The 25,256-nt window shown below is 43.8% G+C and overlaps 1 protein-coding gene across 2 annotated transcripts in view; it reads right to left on the minus strand.

Annotated features, from left to right (window-relative positions):
• Positions 1 to 25,256, minus strand: part of pkaap (A-kinase anchoring protein pkaap) — a 539,141-nt gene that overhangs the window by 297,971 nt on the left and 215,914 nt on the right. For both annotated transcript variants that reach the window (XM_067091661.1, XM_067091662.1), the window contains exons 3-4: positions 2,326 to 3,181; positions 1,439 to 1,562 (exon numbers count right to left, since the gene is read on the minus strand). In XM_067091661.1, coding sequence (XP_066947762.1) covers positions 1,439 to 1,562; positions 2,326 to 3,181 — 980 coding nt within the window. The remainder of the gene's footprint in view (positions 1 to 1,438; positions 1,563 to 2,325; positions 3,182 to 25,256) is intronic.

The raw sequence follows: 25,256 nt of genomic DNA on the forward strand, positions 1-25,256 counted from the left end.
AGAGAGAGAGAGAGAGAGAGAGAGAGAGAGAGAGAGAGAGAGAGAGAGAGAGAGAGAGAGAGAATATAGTATGTATGCCAAAAGCCAAGTGCTGGGACCTATGAGGTCACTGAGTGCTGAAAGAGAAATTGACAGCAAGGAGGTTTGAAAGGTGTAACAGGAGGAAAACCTCGCAACTGCACTATGAAAAAATTGTTGGAGAGGGTGGAAAGTTTGATGGAATATTAATCAATACAAGTTTGAACAGCAACAGGTGGGCAGAGAGTCGTGAAAGACGCCTGAACTTGATATCAGTCAAAACAGACGTCCCAGCTCACTTTTGTAAGCTCAATCTCTACGTAAAGAATGAAGGTTTGGATTTGTGTGGGAACAATTAGCAACATGTTTTCCCTGCTAGGGTGCATCAAGAATTAGCAATTGCCTTCTGGATTTTTGAGAATTCAAGACAATTTCTTTGCTAAAGTGGGGATCATTTGGTGTAGAATAATTATGCATACGTAGTTACCAAACACCTCCCAATTTGCAAAAGTTTCTAGATGATACTTTGCTTAATTGAGGATTATTTAGCAAACCATGATTGTGTGCTAAACTGAGGATATGCCACATTAGTAAATGCTAAGTCAAGGCTATACTATGAGAACACAGTAACAGGTTAGGAAGATAAGAGGTGTCATTTTTGTGGCCAGGTTTAGATCAGGTCTGATTTATTTCTGTCAATGGCAATAATAATGTTTATTATATTTAAAGGATGAATTAACTTAAAAAACTAGCACAAAAATAGAACTGTTATCCTACACTTTATGTAAGACACTGTAATGGGAGAATGTAGTGTAGGAAGGGCACAGGGAAGCTCTTTTACTGTTTGGTGATTTATTTATTCATAGTTTGTTTGTGCCCAGTGTTACGTACAGGCAGTCCCCGGTTTACGACGTTCCGCTCCTGCAAATATATTCATCAGAAATACTGTACATGGAGCACTGCATCAGAATAATCATAATTTGAAGGTTTTTTGATGCAATAATAATGCATTTACTGTTTTCAATGCATGGGATTTTCGACGATGTTCGGCTTTTTCTGTTTCACATTTCACAGAGTTTTTCAAGAGTAATTTTCCCCACAGAGAGTTAATCATGGCTTTACTGTGTAAATAATACTGTACTCTAACACATAAAAATCCAAAACCAAACTATTTCAAACTGAACCAATTTCAACTCTGGTGTGAATGATGATATTCCACAAAAATAAACAGAGTATGTAAAGGTATATAAATGTTATATATTTAATAATACAGTACTGGTCCCAAAATATGACAAAAAAGGCAGCTGATGGTGTAAGAGTATGGAGAACTACCAAACAGTGGAATGCTTAACCAGGAAGATGTAAAACTGATTATGCTTTCAGCTAAGAGATTTATACAATTTTTTTGAGTGGGACTCACCTCCATGAAGTAAGGTAAAGCAGAATCACTATAGAGAATGTCTGCTAACCGCACTGATCCACTTGTCAGGACATCTATTTGGTGCTTGAGGTAATAATCACTGGCCAAAAACTTAGGCAAAAACCTATAGGAAAACATGTGTATAAGGACAGATTGCATTAAAAGTTCTGTAGAACAAATTACAGTGTAGCATCTTTTTATAACTATAATGAAAAATACAACAAAAATTTATATTGAAATCAAAATGTGTAGTCATCTTGGGGAACACAAAGCTTCATTGTAAAAAAGAAATAAGTAGTCCTTTTTCAAGAACCAAAGTAAATGAAAACTCAATTTCATACTCAGGATTAAAGCATTGATCATCCTTCTTTTGGAAAGTAGTTTAATCAAGGTTAACAAATGCATAATTCTCTAAAATAGCATACAATACTTTATTAGGAAATTTTGATAATCCTGGTGTTTTATATATATCTACCATAAATTCTTCAAGATTAAACTTGAAGTTCATTCCAATCATCATTTCCCAATACTCAAATATAGTTTAGGAAACCAGGCAGAAAAATTATGTAACCCATAACATGTACTCTTACTTTTTTGCAATATATGAGAACAGGAGAAGAGGAAGCAGTTCAAATTATTTCCACCTCAGGGGATTAAAATTCATAGCAAAATGGTTCTATACAATACAGTACATGATACTCCATATTTCTATCTGAAAAGATACCACTGGGTGCAAAAAAATATGGAAAAGGGTAGTATGACCAATCAAAGACTTCAAGAGCTGAAAAAAAAGCTATACTGTAGAGTGATTTACTTTCAAAAACAGACGAAATTCTTTGACCAGAAACTGATTACAGTAAATCAAGCAAATCAAGCACTATACTTACTCTTTCTCCATGTGGTTAAACACAATCACTTGAGCTGATTCAAAGCAGTCTGAGCTGATGTCCTGTTTTGTCACACAAATCTTCTTATGTATTTCCTCCCTTGTTGAGTCATCTACACCAATGGACAGCTCAGCCTCTTGTGATATATACTTTTGGAAAATTCTTAAAGCATCATCAGTAATGCTTTGTCTTAACTTCTGGGCTCTTGATAGAGTCAATGAATTTGAAAGCATAACACTGCTCTCACCTGTCACCGAGAATGTTAAAGACTCGCTTCTTGGCTGAAACAATTCTTCCTTCATCATACTATTTAGTTTTGTATCTGAAATTTCACTCGAGCGCCAATCACTCCACTCTCCAGGAAAAGGACTAACAGAATTCTGCATATGGGATGGACCATCAGGAGAGTTTAATGGTGTGACATTTGCAGCAGTTTTAATATTGCTTACTAAATCTGGTAATACTAACCTCTTCCCATGTGAACTCACTTCACTTCGAAAACTTATTAAACTTTTGTCACTTGCATCTACCTGAGGACAGGTCACAACACTAACACTTTCTGTGTGCTGTACGACAGTTTTATCTTTGTTGCAGCTTCTTCCCTTATCACTATCACTTAGGCAACCTTCATCTACATGTTTCTTTTCATAAAGATGAAGAGTATCATTAGTGTGAATATGTGTCTCTGCTGATGCCTTGAAACTAGTAACATCTAGCCAAAATCTAGCATACTTGTCTGATCCCCATCCTTGCAAAAACTGCAAGAAGTATGGAAGCGTTGAATGACTGCTGAATATGTCAGATACTGTTTTCACAAACTGAGATTCAACCATTAATGGGTCTTCTACTCCATCACCTGGCAAAAGCATAATGACATTAGTAAAACTAACATTAACCTAATAATACTGAACACTTGAATTTTTAGAATTACTATCTAAAACTGAAAAAAATATATTCATATACCATCATGGAAAATCCTTATACTGTACCTGCTCAATCCAAGTATTCACAGCAGACAAACACAATAATAACAAATTCTTCAGCACATAATGCATAATTCAGTACACAATCCACTTTACAATAGGTTTTTGTAAAATAAAAGATTTAAATACAGACAGAATATCAGTGCTCTGGTTATAGAAGTGATGACATTACGGCAACAACTTCTTCATCAAGAGCATTAACATAAGTGACACAAAGAATCTTCTTCACCCAAACTGCTATCCTTATGCTAAGGGGTCAGTTGCTTTGATGCATCTTCTCCAACTATTCCTATCAAAAGTATCCTCTGCCAATAAAACCTTCTCCAAATCCTCCTTCATTTTATCACTCCATCTAATCTTTGCCTTCCTTTTGACCTTTTAGTCTTGAGAGGTCCCATCCATGACCTCTTTACTCCTTCCTTCTAACTCATTCTACCCACATGTCAATACCATCTCAATCTCATTTTTATCATATCAGTAATCTTAACCACCCTATAACATCTCCTGATTTCTTAATTTTCAATCCCCTCACACACTGAGATTCTTAAAATCTACTTCAACATTTTAATTTCTGTTAACTCCAGCTACTGTTCCTTCTTCTTTCCTCATGTCCATGTTTGTGAAACACACATTATCACTGGTCTGATTTGAGTGCAACAATTCTTCATTTTCAGTTTACTTGGTACTCTCTTGCCACACACTACCTCTGCCACCACCCTCCATTTCCCCCAAGTGGTTTTTATCCTGCTTTTAACCTCAGCTTCACACCCTCCATCTTAGCTTAAAGTAGATCCCAAGTACTTGAAATTCTTCACCTGTTATAAGTGTGTCTTGTACAAATAGCCTATTCACTCCCAGTCTGTTGGACACCATACTCTCACCTTACCCATTTACCTTCTTACCACTAAATTCAATAGATTCCTGCAACTCTCTTACCCTCCTTTGCAATTCTTCAGCTTCCGCTGTGATTACCGGATCATCTGCATACAACAATTCCCATAGATCTTCATTCCTAATCTCTACACTTAAGAGACCCATAACCATTACAACCAAAAATTAGCAAGCTAAATGCAAGTCATTGATGCAAACAAACTCTAATTTTGAGCATTTCTATTTTGCCACAAGCTGTTACTACTGCTATGCTTGTTCTTTTATAAGTCATTTCAACTAACCTAACCAACTTTTCCAGCACTTCACCATAACATTACCTCCCTTGGTATACTGTACTATCAAATGCCTTCTCTAAGTCTATAAATGGTCAGTAGAGCTTACAATTATCTTCCAGCCTCTTTTCCCACATTTTTCTTATTATAAAGACTATGCCTCTTCCTGTAATAAAACTACAGGTATTGTTCCATTTATGATGGGGTTAGGTTACAAAAACCGGCATCATTTCATGAAATTAACGTATCTTGAAATTAGCCAAGTCTACTGTATATAGAGTGCAGGGTACAATCTATACATATACTGTACAGTAGCCTAACCTATACTCTATGCATATATGGTGTAATTACCTATCAACATCAGCTAATTCTGGAGGTTCAATGCAGAGTGACTTATGATAATTCAGTACAAACAGGGTACTGTATGTACAGTGCAGGGTACAATCTATACATATATGGTAGCCAAGCCTACACTATACTGTACAGTACAAGGCAGACTGCTTTATGATAATTCAGTACAAACAGAGAAATTGAATAACACAAACAAGAATCAGATGGGTAATGTACAGGGGTACTCACCAAGATTCGGTCCATCATCGGCGTACTTGAACAGTGTCAGGCTGTTGATGGCTACGCATACTAACTAAAAATTGGAAGAGGAGGAGGATGATAAAGCAGCAGGATGATCAACTCGCTCCTCTTCAGCTAATATTTCTTCGGGTGTTAGTTCCAGTGTTACAGGGGGTATGATTTTGAGGAAAGAGCTGTCATGGGATGTAGAGGGTTGAGGCTCATATGTGGTGGAAGGCGTGGGGGAAGGCGAGGGGGAAGGCAATGGCACTGGATTTTCTTAAATAAGTAATCCATTATAGATTGCACAGTCTGTTTTTTTCATTTTTCATACATGACTTGGTAACAAGCAATAGAGTCTTGAAGTGCTCTCTCAACTTTAGCAAACTGTTCCATGTTCACTCCATTTGATGAAAAAGATTCATTGCATTGTCAATTAAGGCACATGCCTCTGCCATTTTTTTCTTTTGTCATAAACTTTTGCTTTGGCTCTCCTTCAATTTCTTCTTCCTCTTCTATTCTTTTTCTCTCTTCTGCAAGTGCAATTAAATCTTTTGCCGTTAGTTCTGCATCTTGTACATCTATGAGTTCTTGGATATCTTCCTCTTCAGTTTCTAAATCTAAACTTCTCCCAGGTGTTAAGATCATTTTATCAATTTGCACAACTTCTTCATCCCTATCAAAACCTTTAAATGAGTTCACATACACTTTTAGCACTTTTGTCCAAATCCCATTCATGCACCCTTAGACTCCTTCCAGAATGTTCTAAGCTCTTTCTCATTATCCGTAGTCTGAACAGCCTAAGCAAACACGTTCCGAAGATAACAGGCCTTGAACATAGCCGCGGCGCCCTGATCCATGGGTTGTATGAGCAAAGTTGTGTTTGGTGGCAGTAACACAACTTTCACATTCTCCTTAATATCTCCGATGTGCTGAGGGTGGCCGGGAGCATTGTCACGAATCAGCAGAATTTTGAGGGGGATGCTGTTTTCCCTAAAATAATCTTTTGCTTCTGGAATAAAGCAATGCACAAACCAGTCTTCTAATAGCAGTGCAGCTATCCATGCTTTCTTATTATGCCAGTAATGCAATGGAAGTGTATGTTTGCTGATTCTTGCTAATGCCCTTGAATTTGCTGAGTGATAAATCATGGATGGCTTGAGTTTATATCCAGCCACATTTCCACCAAGCAGAAGAGTCAGTTGATTTTTGTATGCCTTAAATCAAGGCACTGCTGTTGCTTCTTTATGGATGTAAGACTGCCAAGGCATCCACTTCCAATACAGTCCTGTTTCGTCGACATTAAAGATTTGCTCCAGCAAGTACCCTTCATCAACGACAATCTTAAGCAAAGCATTCTTAAATTTACCAGCTACTTTGGCATCAGCGCTTGCTGCTTCACCATGAATTTTCACGCTATGAAAATTATGGCAGTTTTTGAAACGATAAAACCATCCAGACCTTGCAGGAAAATCTTTGTTGTGGGTATCATAATTTTTTTCTTTAGTTCCTCAAAAAGCATGCATGCCTTTGTTTGAATGGGCAAGATGCTGAGTGGCATATGATTTTGTATCTGGTCCTCTACCCACATGACCAGTAACTGCTCCATTTCTTCCAAAGGACCTGTCCTCTTCTTTGTTATAACTGTCGAATGGACTGAAGTAGATGCCTTTATAGCATCCATTATCTGTTTCTTGTCCTTAATTATGGTGGATACCACTGACTGCGACAGACGCTCGCCACAAGCAATCACCATCACTGCCTTTCCTCCAGCATGCTGGTTGATAATTTTCATTTTCTGCTCCAAAGTAATGGAATACCTCTTCTTCTTGTCACTACCAGCAAGAGACTCACTTGAGTATTTGGCAGACATTCTGACATACACTAATTTGAGTTTTAAACAGTTTATACTTGTAGACAAATGCACAAAAATCACACACGAACACTGACCGAATTTAACTTTGTAGACGGAGAGTAGGAGTGAGGTCGGGTCACGGCAAGAGACACGCTCATCCCAGACTCTCAAGCCAATATATTGTACACCATACAATGCCTAACTGTAAGCTGCTGCCTGCGCCTGTCATGTGCCAAATTTCGAAATATTTTCAAAATATTGTCGTATCAGTATCTCATCGTACTTGCGATACCCATCGGAACCGCTAACTCCACTGCAAACTCAGTTTATTGTAAAATGAACCATTGTAAATAGAGATGTACTGTACCTGTATATACATGTACTTGTTCACCAATTTTCACAATAGTTTGCAATCTTTCATCCAGTATACAAACACTCCTCTACTTACAAACTTTGAGAGATACGAATAACCATGATAGTAAATTAAAATTTGTTCTAAGCGCTCTGTCTACTAACGGTAAGTTCTACCAACGGTAAATTCAAATTTTGTATTGCGTACCTTGGCTTGGTTACAATTTCTGCTGCTACCCATGCCAAACAGCACCGTAGCTGATGCCAGTACAGTACGTGGTCCCAGGCTCCCGAGCCTATACAAGTGACAAGACATGATTTCTTGTGCTCCAAGTAATTCTTGTGATTTCATCGTGAAATATCTAGCAAATCTGTTATCTATGATGGCTAATGGCAAGCGTCAAGGAAGTGATGATAGTGGTAGTGGTAAAAAGTGGCACGATATCTCAATGGAAACAAAAGTGGCAATTATAAAGTCATTAGAAAGTTGTGAAAAATGGTTGAGGTATCATGCATGTATAATATGAATTGCTCGACTACAGGCACAATTTTTAAGATGACAGAGAATTACGGAACACATAAAAAGCACTGTGCCAATGCAGTCAACAATTATAAGAGAAAGGGGAGGCTGGTAGAAGAAACAGAAAAACTTTTGGATATCTGGATGGAACACCAGTATGTGTACTGCTAAGCCCATGATTGATTGATTGATTACATCTACTATAACTGGCATCACAACACCTGGGTTACTGACACTGTAATAAATTTTTAAAAAATGAAACTAAATATAAATAAATAAATAACTTTAAAAGTAGTTTCATATGACAAATATCTACATAAACATAAATTTGACATTTTTATAATAAAATAAAGTTTTACATATACTTACCCAGTAATTACATAGCTATTAGTTTCTTTTAATCGGCAGCTTAAAATTTTGAAATTGCAGGTCACGCTAAATTGTTTTGGTTATGGCAACGTGTCCCGCCCACTTTCAGGTGTAAGTTGAGGTACAACATAGCAAAGAGCTTCAATTTGTTTATGCCCTTATGTCCAAGTGAGGGGAGGCAGGTGGGCTCTGATCATGTAATTACTGGGTAAGTATATATAAAACTTTATTTTATTATAAAAATGTCATTTTTATATAAGTAACTTACCCAGTAATTACATAGCTGATTCCCACATTGAATGGAGGTGGGAATGTTGGACATATCTACCCCAAAACATTATTAATAGAAGTGAGTATGAGAATAGAAATTTGCTAACATTGAATCAATGTTGTTGAACCTTACCTGACAAGAGAGCTGCTACAGGTAGATACTGCCTCTGGTTGGCGCTCATCTTATCCAGTAGAGGCGAGGTGGTAAAGCCTTGAGGGCCTACTAGTACAGTGGGTGCTCTGTAGCGATGGACTAATTTCCAAGGGCTAGCAAAGTACAACAAGATACCCCTGCCCAGGGTGCAGTACCATACAAAATAACCATACAACAAGATGCCCCTGCCCAGGGCGCAGTACCATACAAAATAACCAAAGTAAATAGTCATCATAACCACCAAAAACCAAATTAAAACCACCAGTACCCAACCATTAAAACCAAAAGACTGGAGGGTACTCCAAGCACATAGTACTCCCAGGCTCCCCGAAATACTCAACACCCTAAGCAAGGCAAAGAGATTAAAGAGAGGACATTGCTTTCTACGTTTCCTCCCCCAGCACCATGCCAGCCACGTAAAACAGACCCAAAGTACTACACTGATCGTAAGTAGTCTCGATATCCCTTAAGTAATGCGATGCAAACACCGACTTGCACTTCCAAAACGTCGCTTGCACAATTGACGTGAGGGATAAATTGCGCTTAAACGCCAAAGACATAGCAACTGCTCTTGTCTCATGGGGTTTTACCTTGTAAAAGGAGAGGGAGTCTTCGCTTACCTTGGAATGTAGTTTCGAAATCAAGTTCCTGAGAAAAAATGCCAGGGCATTCTTAAACAAGGGTCGAGAGGGATATTTCACAGAACACCAAAGGTTCATTGAAGTACCATGAATGTCCTTTGTTCTGTGAAGATAAAACTTAAGGGCCCTTACTGGACGGAGAGTTCTTTCTTCTTTACACGAGCCTATTATTTCGGACAAGCTCTTGATTGTAAAAGAATAAGGCCATGGATTTGATGGCGATTTGTTCTTAGCTAAAAAGTCTATGGAAAAGGAGCAAAGTGCATTCCGCTGAGAAAAATGATATTTTAATGATAAAATAAAGTTTGTTCATACTTACCTGGCAGATATATATAGCTGTAGTCTCTGAAGGTCCGACAGAATTTCAAATTTCATGGCACACGCAGTGGCCGGACAGGTGGTTAGTACATTCCCCGCCGCTGGGCGCGGGTATCAGGAACCATTCCCATTTTCTATTCAGATTTTCTAACGCCACTGTCTCCTGAGGGGAGGAGGGAGGGCAATATGAATATATATCTGCCAGGTAAGTATGAACAAACTTTATTTTATCATTAAAATATCATTTTGTTCACGAGACTTACCTGCCAGATATATATATAGCTGAATACCACCTTTGGAGGGGGGTAGAGACAGCTTAAGAATAATGGAAAACAATTTAGAGATAAAATATTTTGGTTCCTTACCTGATAGCATAGCTGACTGAGTGGTTACTGTCACCCTAGCCTGCTTCTGCTTTACTAGAGACCCCAGCAAGGTAGTGACCTATAAAGCTGGCGACTGCTAGATGATCTGTCAACGGGGGCGTGACCACAATGTGACTAGACCATGGATCATAATACCAGGACAAACGAGTATACCAACCACCTAACCAGCACTTTAAGATTTATGTAAAAGATTGGGAAGACTGACACCATCAATCGACCCATCAACCATAAAAAACACAACAAAACACAATAAAAAAACCCTCCTAAACAGGATTAAAGGATAGGAGCAGAGCTACCACCTGACCCCAAGGTTGTAGCAGCAGCAACGTAAGGTCCCAGAGAATAGCAATTTTCATAAGCTACCTTGACATCTCTTAAATAGTGTGAGGCAAACACTGATTCACTTCTCCAAAAAGTGGCACTGATAATATCACTGAGCGCCATATTTCTCTGAAAGCCATGGAGGTAGCGACTGCCCTAACTTCATGGGCGTTCACTTTCAACAACTTAAAGTTGGAGTCGTCAAACAAGAATGAGCCTCCTTAATGACATTCCTAATGAAGAATGCCAACGCATTCTTCGACATGGGATTAACAGGATGTTTCACGAACACCATAAATTGTCCGAGGGACCTCTCAGGTCCTGAGTCCTTCTAAGGTAAAACTTTAGCGCTCTAACAGGACAAAGAACTCTCTCAGGATTCTGTCCAGCTAGGTCAGTCAAACCTTTAATTTCAAAAAGATCTAGGCCAAGGGTTAGAAGGCCTTTCATCATTCTTAGCCAAGAAAATAGGGGACAACGAGCAGACAGCATTGTGTCCCTTGAAGCCCACATGACGGCTGAAAGCCTGAACTTCGCTCACTCTCTTCGCCGCGCCAGAGCAATGAGGAAGACTGTCTTTCTAGTAACATCCCTTAGAGATGCTGAATGAAGAGGCTCAAACGGACTGGCCATTAAAAACTTGAGGACAACATCCAAATTCCAAGTAGGGGAATAGGCCGGGAACTTTAGATGTTTCAAAAGATCTCAAGAGATCGTGGAGGTCCTTATTATTAGACAAATCCAGTCCTCTGTGTCGGAAAACAGAGGAAAGCATGCTCCGATACCCCTTGATAGTTGGGACTGCTAACTTGAGTTTTTCTCTCAAAAAGAGAAGGAAATCAGCTATTTGGCTCAAAGAGGTTGAGGAAGAGGAAAAGCTCCTTCTTTCTGCACCAACCTCTGAAGGTTGCCCACTTCGCTTGATACACTTTGATAGAGGAAGCTCTTCTGGCTCTAGCGATGGCCCTGCCACTGGCCAGAAAACCCCTCGCTCTGACCAATTTCTCGATAGTCTGAATGCAGTCAGGTTCAGAGCGGGGAGGTTTTGATGGTATCTCGCGAAGTGGGGTTGTTTGAGCAGATCTGCTCTCAAAGGTAGTGACCTGGGAACGTCCACTAACCAGAAGAGAATCTCCGAGAACCATTGGTTCGAAGGCCAAAACGGGGCGATGAGCGTCATCCTTGTTCCTTGAGAGGCCGAGAACTTGCGGTTAACTTCTCCCAGAATTTTGAACGGAGGAAAGGCATAAACGTCCAGACCTGTCCAATCCCAGAGAAGAGCATCTATCGCCACTGCCCCTGGGTCTAGAGAACAGGGGAGCAGTAGATGGGAAGCCTCGCCGTTCTTGAGGTCGCGAAGAGATCCACGAGAGGACGACCCCAAAGGGACCAGAGGTCTTGGCAAACCTCCTGATGAAGAGTCCATTCCGTTGGAAGAAGTTGGTGGCGCCGACTGAGCAGGTCCGCTCGAACATTCTCTACCCCTGCAACAAATCTTGTGAGGATTGAAATGTTGCGAGCCTGAGCCCAGAGGAGAATTTCTCTGCAAGGCCGAACAGGAACGAGAGTGTTCCGCCCTGTTTTTTGAGGCACGCCAACGCCGTGAGTGTTGTCCGGAGTTCACTTGAACAACGTGATTGGCAACTTGAGACTCGAAGACTTGGAGGGCTAGGAAGATTGCTGCCAACTCTTTGATGTTGATGTGCCAGGAAACCTGTTGCCCTTTCCAGGTTCCTGACACTTCCTTCCCCCAGTGTTGCTCCCAACCCGCCAAAGAAGCGTCCGGAAAACAACACTAGGTCGGGGCTCAGAAGCTTGAGAGAGATCCCTTTTCCCAACTTCACAGGATCGAGCCACCACTTGAGGGAGTCTTTTATGGAGGGAAGGATCCTTAATTCTTCTTCCAAGTCTTCCTTGTTCTTCCAGTTCTCCAGCAGAAAGAACTGGAGAGGTCTGAGATGTAGCCTTCCTAGAGAAACAAACTTCTCCAGCGAGGAAATGGTCCCCAGCAGACTCATCCATTCCCTCACCGAGCATGTTTCCTTCTCCAAGAAGACTGCGACTTTTTCGCAACAAAGAACTTGCCTTTCTGGCGACGGAGACGCTAGAAAAGCCGCTGAATTCATCTGAATCCCCAGATAAACGATGGACTGAGAGGGGATCAGTTGCGATTTTCCTACATTGATCAGAAGTCCCAGGGACTCCACTAGATCCAGAGTAAAATGAAGGTCCTCCAGACACCTTTGTGTGCTGAAGAAGCACGGATCAACCAATCGCCTAGGTAGAGAGATCCTGACTCCCGAGAGGTGCAACCACATCGCTATATTCTTCATGAGAAGAGTAAACACCCTCGGGGCTGTGCTGAGTCCAAAGCAGAGAGCCCTGAATTGGTAAGTCTTGCCCCCCAAGACAAAGCGGAGATACTTCATCGAGCGCGGATGAATCGGGACGTGGAAGTATGCATCTTGAAGGTCTAAAGACACCATCCAATCCCCGGGACGAAGAGCTCCTAAAATTGACTGAGACGTTTCCATCTTGAACTTGTCCTTCTGGACAAAGTCGTTCAGCCTGCTGACGTCCAAGACAGGTCTCCAACCTTCTGGATGTTTCGGAACCAGAAACAGTCTGTTGTAAAATCCCGGGGATTTTGTGTCTAAGACTGGCTCCACTGCTCTCTTCTCGAGCATTTGTTCGAGAAGGTCGAACAGTATCTTCTGCTTGGCAGGATGGTACTTGGGAGAAAATCTCTGGGGGTCAAAGACAAAGGCGGAAGAGTCAGGAAAGGAATTAGGTAGCCTCTCTCTACTACTTGGAGGGACCAAGAGTCTGCCCCTCTCTCTCCAGGCTTGAGCAAAATGAAGAAGCCTGGCTCCTACTGGCATCTGGAGGAGAAAGAGTCACTTGCCGCCCCTCTTGGGGACGACCTTGCCTCTAGGGAAAACTCTCTGCCTCGAGGTGCGGGTTTGGAGAAACTTCCCGTGGAAGAGCCTCCACGAAAGGGCTGCTTCTTTTTAGCCTGATGAGGCAAAGAAGAAGACGAAGAAGGTGCTGAGGGACGTTTAGAGGACCTGGAAAGGAGGTCTTGAGTGGCCTTCTCCTGAAGGCTGGAAAGCGATATCCTTAACCAAGGTCTGGGGAAGAGATGGCTAGAGAAAGGTGCAGACTGAAGTTCTCCCTTCTGAGAAGGAGAAACCAGACTTAGCCAAAAAGGAGCAGAACAATGCTCTCTTCTTTAAAAAGAGCTGACGAAAACTGAGAAGTCAGATCTTCAGAGCCATCTCTGACGGCCTTGTCCATGCACCGCAGTACACTGGACAGCTCCCCAGACTAATTGAACTAGGGCTATTAGCCTTAGTGTGCAGAACTCCCCAGACACCAGTCCAAAAAGTTAAAAACTTCCACTGTCTTGAAAAGTCCTTTGAGGTGGTGGTCCATTTCAGTAAGAGTCCAGGAAACCTTGGAAGAGGACAAACTTCTCCTAGAGGGACGTCCACAAGACTAGCGAAAGTCCCCTTAGAAGTAGAGGAACTGACAAACCCATATCTTCCCTGTGTCGTACCATACTCCGGATTTTCCCGACAACTTAGAAGGAACCAAAGCAAAAGAAGTCTTCCCTGGTTCTTCCTAGTAGACATCCAGTCTTGAACTTTCTTAAAAGCCTTCTTGGTAGAGAAGGACTTCTTCATTTTAAGAAAGCCAGGAGATTTCTTCCTGAGACGACATGCCAACTCCCGGGTCTTGGGGGAGAGGTCCAGGAGCTGAAGCATTGAAACGTATCCGGAAATAAATCCTTAAACAGACAAGTCAGAGTCTGATAATCGGAAGAAGCAGAAGGAACTTGTTTCTCTTCGTCCGAGGGTTCTGACGGCAGGGGTTCTTCTTCCTCAGCTGGAGGATCAGGAGAGCAGGGAGGAAGGAGTCCGACTTTCTGATACGCCAGCTCAGGCCTTAACATGCTTGGAAGTAGAGGCTAAATCTTGATGAGCCTGAACAGAAGAAACGGGAAGTTGGTCATCAAGAAAACTGCAGGCGTGGAGCAACATCCGTATGATGAGAAGAGATAACACGAGGAGAGCTTCCATTCTCCCTCAGATGGCGAGAAGCGCGCATCTCCGTGAACTGGCACGGAAGAGGCTTCACGAAGAGAGCGACGACCACCCAAGAAGCGCCCTGGGTGGGCGCGCGAGACACAGGGTGAGGCGCGCGAAAAACGTGAGGAGCGCGAGAAGAGGAGGAGCCAAGCGAAACGCTAGAAACTTTACGAACATGGCGCATCGGGAGAGACGTCAAAATCTTCAAAGAGAGAAGGAATTTCTTTAAAACCTTCCTTAGGCGAATAGAAAATGGGAATGGAAGCTTCCGGAGAAGCAGCAGACGAAGGAATGACTAAGACCTGAGAGTGGGAAGGCCTAGACTTCTTCACAGGCAGATGCAAATCTTTTACGGACCTTCCTACGATCCATAAGAGAATCCAGTTGCTGTTGCATGCCTAACAAAATCTGGCAAGTAGGGGACACAGCTCTCTTAGCAGACGGACTGAATTTGCGAGAAGGACGAAGGAGAGAAGTTTCTTCTTCTTTCCCAATGGGGAAAGGTCTCCCATCTTAGCCATATTAGCCCAAACATTTGAACGAAACTTCTTCCGATGAGGGACTTCCAGAAACTTTCAGGTGACGGCGAAAACGTCAGAGGAAGAGGACGTGACAGGCCCTCTCCTCTCAGGCTCTTGAGGGGTCGAGAGTCCAACCATTTTCTCCAACCCCTCCAGGGAGGACATGTCGGAGGACGAGAAGCATTCCATATGGATGCGTCACCCACCACTTCATCCCTGGCAGCCTGGGTGGAGTCAACAGGACCTGCCGGGGGACGCCAGATCGGAGGGGAGTCCTCGTAACCTTCATGCGGCTTAGTTCATGCCCTCTCCCGGGTCTTGGGAGTTCCAGAGGTCCAGGCCTAGAAGCATTATAGGGTCGATCTGACGCCCCCTCCACAACACTAGGGGATTAACACACACTACACTTTGCGCATTCAGGGCATTCACTTTGTTTTCAAGAGCTCACCCCCGAATAGACTCAAGAACTAGAGTCAGAGCATTACTTTCTGCAACAACCTCAGGCCCAAAGGCAACACTAAAGGGTTAGGACTACTAAGCTTACAGGGTTACTAACGTGAGAAATCCCTGACCGACCGGGCCCACAGAAGCACTCCTGGAGGAAGACCTCCTCACCCTATCACGCCCAATTTAACCAATATAGGATTCTTGCATTCTTCCATTCTCCCTCAGATAATCCCTCACATTCATTACAACGATTATCCACAGAACATTCCATACCTCTACATTTCATACATAAAGTGTGAGGGTCTCCAAAATCTTATATAGCCTCACCTTACACCCACCCAAGCTACACACACGATAGCTAGAGGAAGACATTATATAAAGAAAAGTCAAAGGCCAAATTCAAAAACAGTCCAGAAAAGCGTATGCCAAGTCACAGATCCAAGTCATACCAAAACAACCAAAATACTCAAATGACAAAATATTGAAATCCAAAAGCGGAGGAACTGACAACAGGTGTTGACAGTCCGGCGACAGAGAAAATCTGAATAGAAAATGGGAATGGTTCTGATACCCGCCCCAGCGGGCGGAATGTGTACTAACCACCTGTCCGGCCACTGCGTGTGCCGCGAAAATTTGAAATTCTGTCGGACCTTCAGAGACTACAGCTATATATATATCTGGCAGGTAAGTCTCAAACTGCCACCCCAACAAATCGAATATTTCTGTCCAACATTCATGGATTTCACTGGATCTTTTGGCAGTGGCCATTCAGCCAGAAAAACAGTTTTCCTGGTTAGATCCTTTAAAGAGATAGAAACTTATGGGCTCAAAACATGAACTGGCCAGCCACTTAACGACCACGTCTAAGTTCCAGAAGAGGACACATTATTTCATCTGCACCAAGACCTGAAGATGGACCATTTAGCCTGGTAGACATTGCCTGATGACTGTCTTCTACACTTCACAACTGCGTCTGCAGCCACTCTTGAAAAGCCCTTCTTTTAGAGCAGCCACCTAACAGTCTGAATCATTTAGGGACACATACTCACGGGCAAAGAAGACAGGTTTTAGTGGAACCCCTTCATGAAGCAACCCTGCCTGATGCAAAAAGTTGTTGCTTCTGTGGCAGCAGTCTCGGGAAGTCTGCAAGTTCTAGAAGATCTGGGAACCACTCTTTTGCTGGCCAGAAGGGGGCTATCAAGACCATGGACAGGTTTTGATGAGACTGGGATTTGTTGATGACTTGTCTCATTAAACTGAATGGGGGAAAGGCATACAGATCTTTGTCCGACCAGTCCTGCAACATTGCATCGGTCACCCAAGCCAAGGGATCTGGTACTGGTGAACAGAAGAGAGGAAGCTGGTGATTCCTGGAGGACACAAACAAATCTATCATGGGCTTTCCCCAGAGCTTCCACAGATCCAGACAAACTAACGGGTCTAATGTCCATTCTAAACCCCCCTAACTTGATCTGTCTCTGATGGCTTAATTTCTGCCAGAACATTGAGTCTTCCCTAACCCATAAAACGCCTGTCACTGCTTTTTCTAGGAGCCGATCACCCTGGTGAACACTTGCGGCACTGTCGAGAGACCGGAGCACAGAGCCCAAAAAGGGAACTACCTGTGCCCTGAAACACAAACCTGAGGTACAATTCTCTGAAGTTGGATGCACTGGAATGTGAAAGTACGCGTCCTGCATGTTGATGGATGCCATCCATTCTCCCTGGCGAATGGATGCAAGGACTGATTGGTTTGTTTCCATCTTGAATGTTGTCTTTTTGACAAAGACATTTCAAGCACTTACGTCCAAAATGGGTTTCCGGACCCCTGATGACTTGGGCACTACAAAGAGACGGTTGTAGAATCCCGGAGAATGAATGTCCTCTACTACCTCTACAGCCTCTTTCTGAACAAGAGACTCGACCTATAGCACAAGAGCAGCAAATCTCTCTGAGCCTCGAGAGTAAGCTGTCAATTCGACAGGCTTGCGGATTAGAGGAGGTTTGTTCAAAAAGGGGATAGTGTAACCCTCCTTCAGGACAGACACTATCCAGGGTTCTGCTCCCTTTTGTTCCCACCATTCCCAAAAGTGGAGGAGCCATGCTCCTACCTGAGTACGGAGAACCATGACTTCATTTCTTGGAGGAAGACTTAGAGGAGGACTTCTTGATGGAACACTGTGGGAAACAGGTATATGTTCTTGTTCTAGCATGTGTTCTAGAACGGGAGCTCTGAAAGGGAGTAGGTTGCAGCGGAGACAAAGATCTGGGAGGAAGAGTCGAAGAATCCTTGGGGCGTCTTGCAGACTGGGAGAGCAGGTCCTGAGTGTTCTTCTTCTGCAGGTCAGAGGCGATGTCCAGTACTGTAGCCTGGGGAAAAAGGTACGTCTTGTCAAAGGGGGGGGAGGGAGGAGGGCCGATCTCTGAGACGGAGTGACACCTTTCAAAGTAAAAGAACACCAAAGCCCCCTTTTCTTAAGCACACCCGTGGCGTACAGACTTGCTAACTCCTGTGTACCATCACGAAAGCCCCTGTCAATACAGGAAAGTACTCCTCAGTGATCTGAAGTGATTTCTTGAAGTAACAAGGAGCAATCTCTAAGCTTGCGTGCTAGTGCGCCCACCGCCCAGCCTAGGAAGCTCATCACTTCGAAAGCCTTAAAAATATTCATGAGATGGTGCGCTAGTTCCGAAGCTGAAAACATAATTTTAGCTGAGGAGAAAGCTGATCTCCTAGCCGAGTTGATAAGGCCGGAGAAGTCTCCCTGAGAGGAGGCAGAGACTCCCAGGGAAGGAGCTTCTCTGGTCGCATAAAACCTGTAGCTTGATCTGGACAACTTGGAAGGCGGGAAACAAAAAACTGCTTTGCCTTGTTCCCTCTTCTCAGAAAACCACCCTTCTACTTCCTTCAGTGCCTTCTTTGTCTGATGAGGAGAGAACCAATTTGGTAACCTAAGAACCACTGAGGGGCTTCCATAAAGAAAGTTGAAGCAGGAGAGGAGGGACAGCTGGCAAAAGAAGCTTGGAAAGTTACTCAGGAACCTCAACAATGCAGAGTACCATGACGAAGGAGCATCTTGATCTGGAACAACCTCTTCCTCAGAAGAAACAGGAGAAAGCGATAAGTTCGCTGTCGTCTGAGCTGTAGAAGGAGCCTTCTGAAGCAAACTGAGAATATTATCCAGTTTGCTCTGAATCGGGTCAACTGAAGGAGGAACAATGTCTGAGACGACACTACCATGAAGTGGTGGAGGAGCGGGCACCAATGGGCGCTCAGGGGGCGCTGTAGAGACAGGAGTCAGTGACAAAACCTGATGGCAAACAGGCGCCAGTGGGCACTCATCCACAAATGGGAGCTTGGGCGCTTCGATGCTAGTTGCTGGCTGCTCGGGCACTGATTATAGAGATGAAGGTGCGCAACTCCTGATGAAGCAGTTCCTTTATTCGACAAAGAACGTCTACACACCACAAGGCGCTTAAGCGCCAATTTACAGCCTTAGTCCGAAGCGGAAAAGAATTGTTCAGGGCTATCCCAGTACTGCATGAGGGGCGTGCTGAATCCTTGCCCTTCTTACAAGGAACAGGAGAAGAAATCTCAAAATCCATTGCACGCCTTTTCACCAGGCGTGACCTGTCCACATAGCGCCATACGCGCCTGGGACTAAATTCTTCTGAGCTGGAGGACATACCGTGAGCACTCACTTGAAGGCCTTCCCAATGGCCTTTGATTGCAGTCTGGGATTCATCAACAGACTGAACTGAGGGGGCGACTGCTTTGCCTCAGACCCCACTGACCTCCACACCCTAGGCTACCAGTTTCACTCCTCCCAGGTGCTGGGGAGTATGTCAGAGACCTTGGCCTGGCCATGAGAATCGGCACTCAGCCACCTCCTCCACTACCACTGTACTTGAACTGGGCGCTCTGACTCACTCTTACCCATTATCACTTTCACCGATGACGCTAATTTAGCGATTAATTGCACAATTAACTCGAAGCAAGCATCAATTTTCAGCTCCAGACTGACAATGGTGTTGGGATCGGAAACATGAGAGCTGGGTAAAGGAGAGGGTTGCACATTAGCGGTGAATCACACAAAAATAAGTATACCTTAGTTTTACCACCACTGAGCTGATTAACATCTCCCTACTAGGGCTGGCCCTTAAGGATTAGACTTATTTTTTACGGCTAAGAACCATTTGGTTATTAGCAACGGGACCTACAGCTTATTTTGGAACCAGAACCACATTATAGCGACAAATTAATTTCAATCACCAGAAATAAATTCCACTAACTCTTCATCAGACACTCATACACTCGGTGTTGAACTCCGGCCCATCGAATGACAGTCTGAAGCTCTACCGAGTCAGCCAACAAAGGGCTGGGGTGGAGGAGAAGGAACAGGATCAGAAGAAATTACAGGTGCAATTGCATTTGACTTAGCGGATGAATCCTGACTCGCTAAAGCTTTACTAGATTCCCTAGCAATAGTTTCCCTCTTCCTATCTCTAGCTAGTTTCTTAAAATGTGAATCTAAAGTCTTCAACTTCTTTAAATCCCAGTCGCTACACTCCTCACAGTGTAAATCCACTGAACATGTTTGTCCCCTACATTGAACACAAACAGCGTGAGAGTCATAAGATTCTTTAGTCAGTCTAGTATTGCAGCCTCTGCTACAATAACTAATACTAGAACTACAAGTGTCAGCAAAAAGTCATAAACCAATGATCAAAACTTGCCTAACACCATCTTAACTATGCCGAAAGGCTACAAAAATAAATACTTCACCAATCAAAGATTGAGCAAACCACCAGCAAAATGATATTTTCATAATAAAATAAATTTTTGAACATACTTACCTGGTAGTTATATATATAGCTTAAGTCCCTGACGCCACGGCAGAATTTCAAAACTCATGCTGCAATCGCCGAGGGTAGTCAGGTGAACCACCTGTGCGCCCTCTCTACCCAGGTACCTGGAACCATTCCAACTATTCCTCAGATCTTCCATGCCCCTAGTCTCTAGAGGGGAGGAGGGTGGGAATTTAATTATATATATAACTACCAGGTAAGTATGTTCAAAAATTTATTTTATTATGAAAATATCATTTTTAAACATCTGACTTACCTGGTAGTTATATATATATATAGCTGATTGACACCTTTGGTGGAGGGTCAGAGACAGCCAACATCGTTGGAATTTTTTGTAAGGGTTAATAAACCAACTTAAGGTCCTTACCTGGATTAAGGAAGCTGACTTCAATGAACTCCCCCCCTCATTATGTCTGCTTTCCTTAAGAAGTCCAGCGATCCAACCAGGGGCTGAAGACCTCTAGGAGCTGCCAACCGGTATACCAACCTCTATGTGACAGACAACCTATAATACCCTTGTTCCGGGCGCCACCAAGGAACAAAATGACCACCTGACTAAAATCAATGATTGTGGAAGACTGCGTCCAATCTTCACAAACAACCATAAAATTTCAACCATTCCAAGGCAAGAAAAAGGGTATTGTTTTATGGGATTGCAGGGGTAGTCCCTTCTCCCACTACTGAGTTAGCTGCTATAAATGGTCCCAGCGTATAGCAGTCGTCATAAAGCGTCTGTACTTGCTTCAAGTACTATGAGGCAAACACTGACTTGCTTCTCCAGAAGGTAGAGTCCATGATACTTTGTAGGGACCTATTCTGTCTAAAGGCTACAGAGGTTGCAACTGCCCTGACCTCATGGGTTTTAACCTTTAGAAGCTTGAGGTCCGCTTCACTTACATTCTGAATGAGCTTCTGATCAACTGTCTTATGAAAAAGGATAACGCATTTTTTGACATTGGTAGAGAGGGCTTCTTGAACTGAACACCAAAGCGCCTCTGACTTGCCTCGAAATCTTTTGTCCTTTGCAGGTAAGATCTCAGAGCTCTTACCGGACACAGGACTCTCTCTAACTCCTCACCTGCGATATCTGCCAGATTCATAATCTCAACGACTTGGGCCAGGGTTGTGACAGACGTTCATTCTTAGCTAAAAACCCCAGTTGTAGAGAGCAGATAGCTTTGCCGTTCCTAAAACCGACAGTTTTATTGAAGGCATGTACTTCACTGACTCTTTTAGCTGTTGCTAAACTAACCAAAAACAGAGTCTTCATGGTGAGATCTTTAAACGAAATCTCTTGCAAAGGTTCGAACCTATCAGACATGAGAAACTTTAGAACCACGTCTAGGTTCCACGCTGGTGAGTTCTGCCTTTTCTCCTTAGTGGTCTCGAATGATCTGAGAAGATCTTGGAGATCTTTATTGGCAGACAAATCCAAGTTTCTGTGTCTGAAGACAGCTGCCAACATGCTCCTGTATCCCTTAATGGTCAAGGCTGAAAAGTTACGTCTCCTCTTAAGATAAAGAAGAAAATCCACTATCTGGGTCACAGAGGTACTGGAAGAGGAAACGGAGTTGTCCTTACACCATCCTCTAAAAATATCCCACTTGGATTGGTACACCTTGATGGTAGATGACCTCCTTGCTCTTGCGATCGCTCTAGCTGCCTCCTTCGAAAAACCTCTAGCTCTTGTGAGTTTTTCGATAGTCTGAAGGCAGTTAGCTGTAGACCTTGGAGGTTTTGGTGATACCTTTCCAAGTGGGGTTGTTTGAGTAGATCTGGTCTTAGAGGTAGACTTCTCGGTGTGTCCACCATCCATTCCCGTACCTCTGTGAACCATTCCCTTGTCGGCCAAAAAGGGACCACTAGAGTCATCCTGGTGCTCTCGTGGGACACGAACTTCTGAATAACTTTGTTTATAATCTTGAACGGGGGAAAAGCGTAAACATCTAGACTGGACCAATCCAAGAGGAACGCATCTATGTGCGTTGCCTCGGGATCTGGTACGGGAGAACAGTACGTCTCCATCATTTTCGTTTGTGCTGTGGCGAAGAGGTCTATGCATGGACATCCCCAAATCCGCCACAAATCTTTGCAGACGTCTTGATGAAGAGTCCATTCTGTTGCCAGGACTTGACCTTTCCTGCTCAGACTGTCTGCTCTCACATTCCTTTCCCCTTGAATGAATCGTGTCAATAAAATCACATTTTTTCTCTTTGGCCCAGAGAAGGAGTTTCCTCTTGACGTCTCGTATAGTGACCTGGAGTGGGTTCCTCCTTGTTTGTTGATGTAGGCCAACGCCGTCGTGTTGTCGGAGTTGACCTGCACGACTTTGTTCTGAACTGAGTGCTCAAACTCTTTGAGGGCTAAAAAGATTGCAGTCAGTTCCTTTTGATTTATGTGGAGCTTCTCTTGCCCTCTGGTCCAGGATCCCGATACCTCCATCTTTCCCAGTGTTGCTCCCCACCCCGAGTCCGACACGTCGGAGAACAACACTAGGTCTGGGTTCCTCTGTTTTAATGAAAGGCCTTCCTGAAGCTTGACTGGGTCGTTCCACCACTGTAAGGCATTGTTTCATCGCCTCTGAAATGGGGATACACTCTGTCTCTAACCCTTCTTCTCTGTTCCAATACCGATTGAGATGGAATTGGAGTGGGCGAAGGTTTAGTCTTCCTAAGGAAACAAACTGCTCTAGCGAGGAAAGGGTCCCCAGCAGACTCATCCATTCCCTCGCTGAGCATGTCTGTTTCCTTAGAAAGTCCTGTAGTTTTACCAAGGCCTGTTCCATACTTGATGGTGACGGAAAAGCCCGAAAATCCTGACACTGAATCCTCATCCCAAGGTACAGGATCTCTTGGGATGGGGTTAGATTTGATTTCTGTCTGTTTACCAGAAGTCCTAGTTCCTCTGATAAACAGATTGCCGCTTTGAAGATCCTCCAGACAGCGATTGAAGGAAGGAGCTCTGAGGAGCCAGTCGTCCAGATACAGAGAGGCCCTGATGCCTCTCGGAGTGCAGCATTCCGCCGACATTTGACATCAGTCTCGTGAATATTTGGGGCGCCAGTGCTTAGGCCGAAACAAAGAGCCCGAAACTGGAACACCTCTTCCTTGAAGACGAACCTCAGGTATTTCTTGGAGCCCGGGTGGATAGGGATGTGGAAGTATGCATCCTGAAGATCCAAGGAGACCATCCAGTCGTGTTGTCTGACTGCTGCTAACACTGATTTCGTTGACTCCATGGTGAACTTCGTCTTTTGTACAAAGACGCTGAGGGCACTCACGTCCAGTACTGGTCTCCACCCCCACGAGTTCTTGGGAACCAGGAAAAGTCGGTTGTAAAACCCTGGTGAATCCAGATTTCGTACTCTCTCTATTGCGTTCTTCTGCAGTAACATAGATACTTGCTGTTGAATCGCCTGTACCTTGTATTCATCTCTGTATTTGGGTGACAGATCTATCGGTTTGTCTGCTAAAGGGGGCTTTCTTAGGAAAGGGATTTTGTACCCCTCCCACCTGCCAGAAGTTGGACAGCCTGGCACCTACCGCTGCCTGCAGGAGAAGATCGTCAGGTCCTGCTTCTTCCCTGTCTAGCGCACTTCTCCTTTGTCATTCTTCTACCCGCCCTAGAGGAACCTCTCTACCTGAGGGCTGACCACGAAAGGGCTGAGACACCTGAGACACAGGAGCCTCAGCCTTACTCTTTTTAGCGATGAAAGTCGCTGGTAAGACTTTTCTTGCTGTCTTAGATATCAAATCTTGTGTGGTTTCTGGGCCAAGGATGAAGAGACCTCTTTTACTAAATCTTGAGGGAAGAGGTGAGAGGAAAAAGGGGCATAAATCAGTTCTGATTTTTGACTGGATGTGACCCCATTAGCCAGGAAAGAACAAATATGGGCCCTTTTCTTCAAGATTCCTGCTGAGAAAAGCGCAGATAATTCGTTGGCACCATCTCTGAGCCCTTTATCCATACACGACATCAGATGTACAAATTCTTCTTGTCAGTCGTGCTGAATAATTCCATCTTTCCTTCCTAAAGCTCCCAGGGTCCAGTCCAGAAAATTAAAGACCTCAAAGGCCCTAAAAATTCCTTTGAGGAGGTGGTCCAACTCTGATGTTGACCAACAAAACTTCGTTTTCCCCATGGCCACTGTCGACGAGAAGAGTCAACAAGATTCGAGAAGTCTCCTGGGAAGAGGCAGGTATTCCAAGGCCGAACGATTCTCCAGTTTGATACCAAACGCTAGATCTTGAAGCTAGTTTGGCTGGAGGAAAAAAACAAAGGCTGTCTTTTCCTTGTTCCTTCTTCTTTGAAAGCATCCACTCATTCATAATTTTTGAGCGCTCTCTTGACGAGCGGGACAAAACCATCTTCATAAATGCTGCCTCTTAGACGCCTTCCCAAGAGTAAATTCTGAAGGTGGGGAACGAGGAGCAGCCGGAATAAAGTTCTCTGGAAAAACTTCCAGAAAAAATAACTTTCATAAGTCTTTTCAGGTCTGATGAAAGGTGATGGTCTTTAAGATTGTCTTCGGAAATCTCATCAATCGGATCCACAGAAGACTGAGGGATATCATCATTCTCTTCTTCCGATTGTCCCAAGACCGAAGCGCGACGTCTTTCAAAGTATCATCCTGACGCCGGCGTCCTGGCGTCCAATCTCTTGACGCCTGGCGTCTTGGCGTCCATCTTCTTGAAGCTTAACGTCTTGGCGTCCAACGTCATGACGCCTGACGTCCTGGCATCCAACTTCTTGACGCCTGGCGTCTTGGCGTCCAAAGTCTTGATGAATTACGCCCTGGCGTCCAACAACTCGGGCGTCCTGGCGCCCAGACTTCTGACGTTCGCTGTCCCGCGTTAACCTGAGGTCACTTGAGAACTGGCCGCCTGTGCGACATCTGTCAAAAGCTTCCTCAGGCTGACGATAAAATGATTGGAACCTCTTGAGCTGGACAAACATTCTTCCTCACGTTCGCTGTCCCGCCAAACCCTGAAGTCACTTGAGAACTGGCGCCTGCGACATCGGTCAAAAGCTTCCTCAGGGTGACGTACAGCCATCGGTGGACAAAATCTGTATCTGTCTTTTCTGCAAGCTGCAAGACTTGT

Source organism: Macrobrachium rosenbergii, chromosome 48 (genome assembly GCF_040412425.1).
Source record: "Macrobrachium rosenbergii isolate ZJJX-2024 chromosome 48, ASM4041242v1, whole genome shotgun sequence".
Classification (NCBI taxonomy): domain Eukaryota; kingdom Metazoa; phylum Arthropoda; class Malacostraca; order Decapoda; family Palaemonidae; genus Macrobrachium; species Macrobrachium rosenbergii.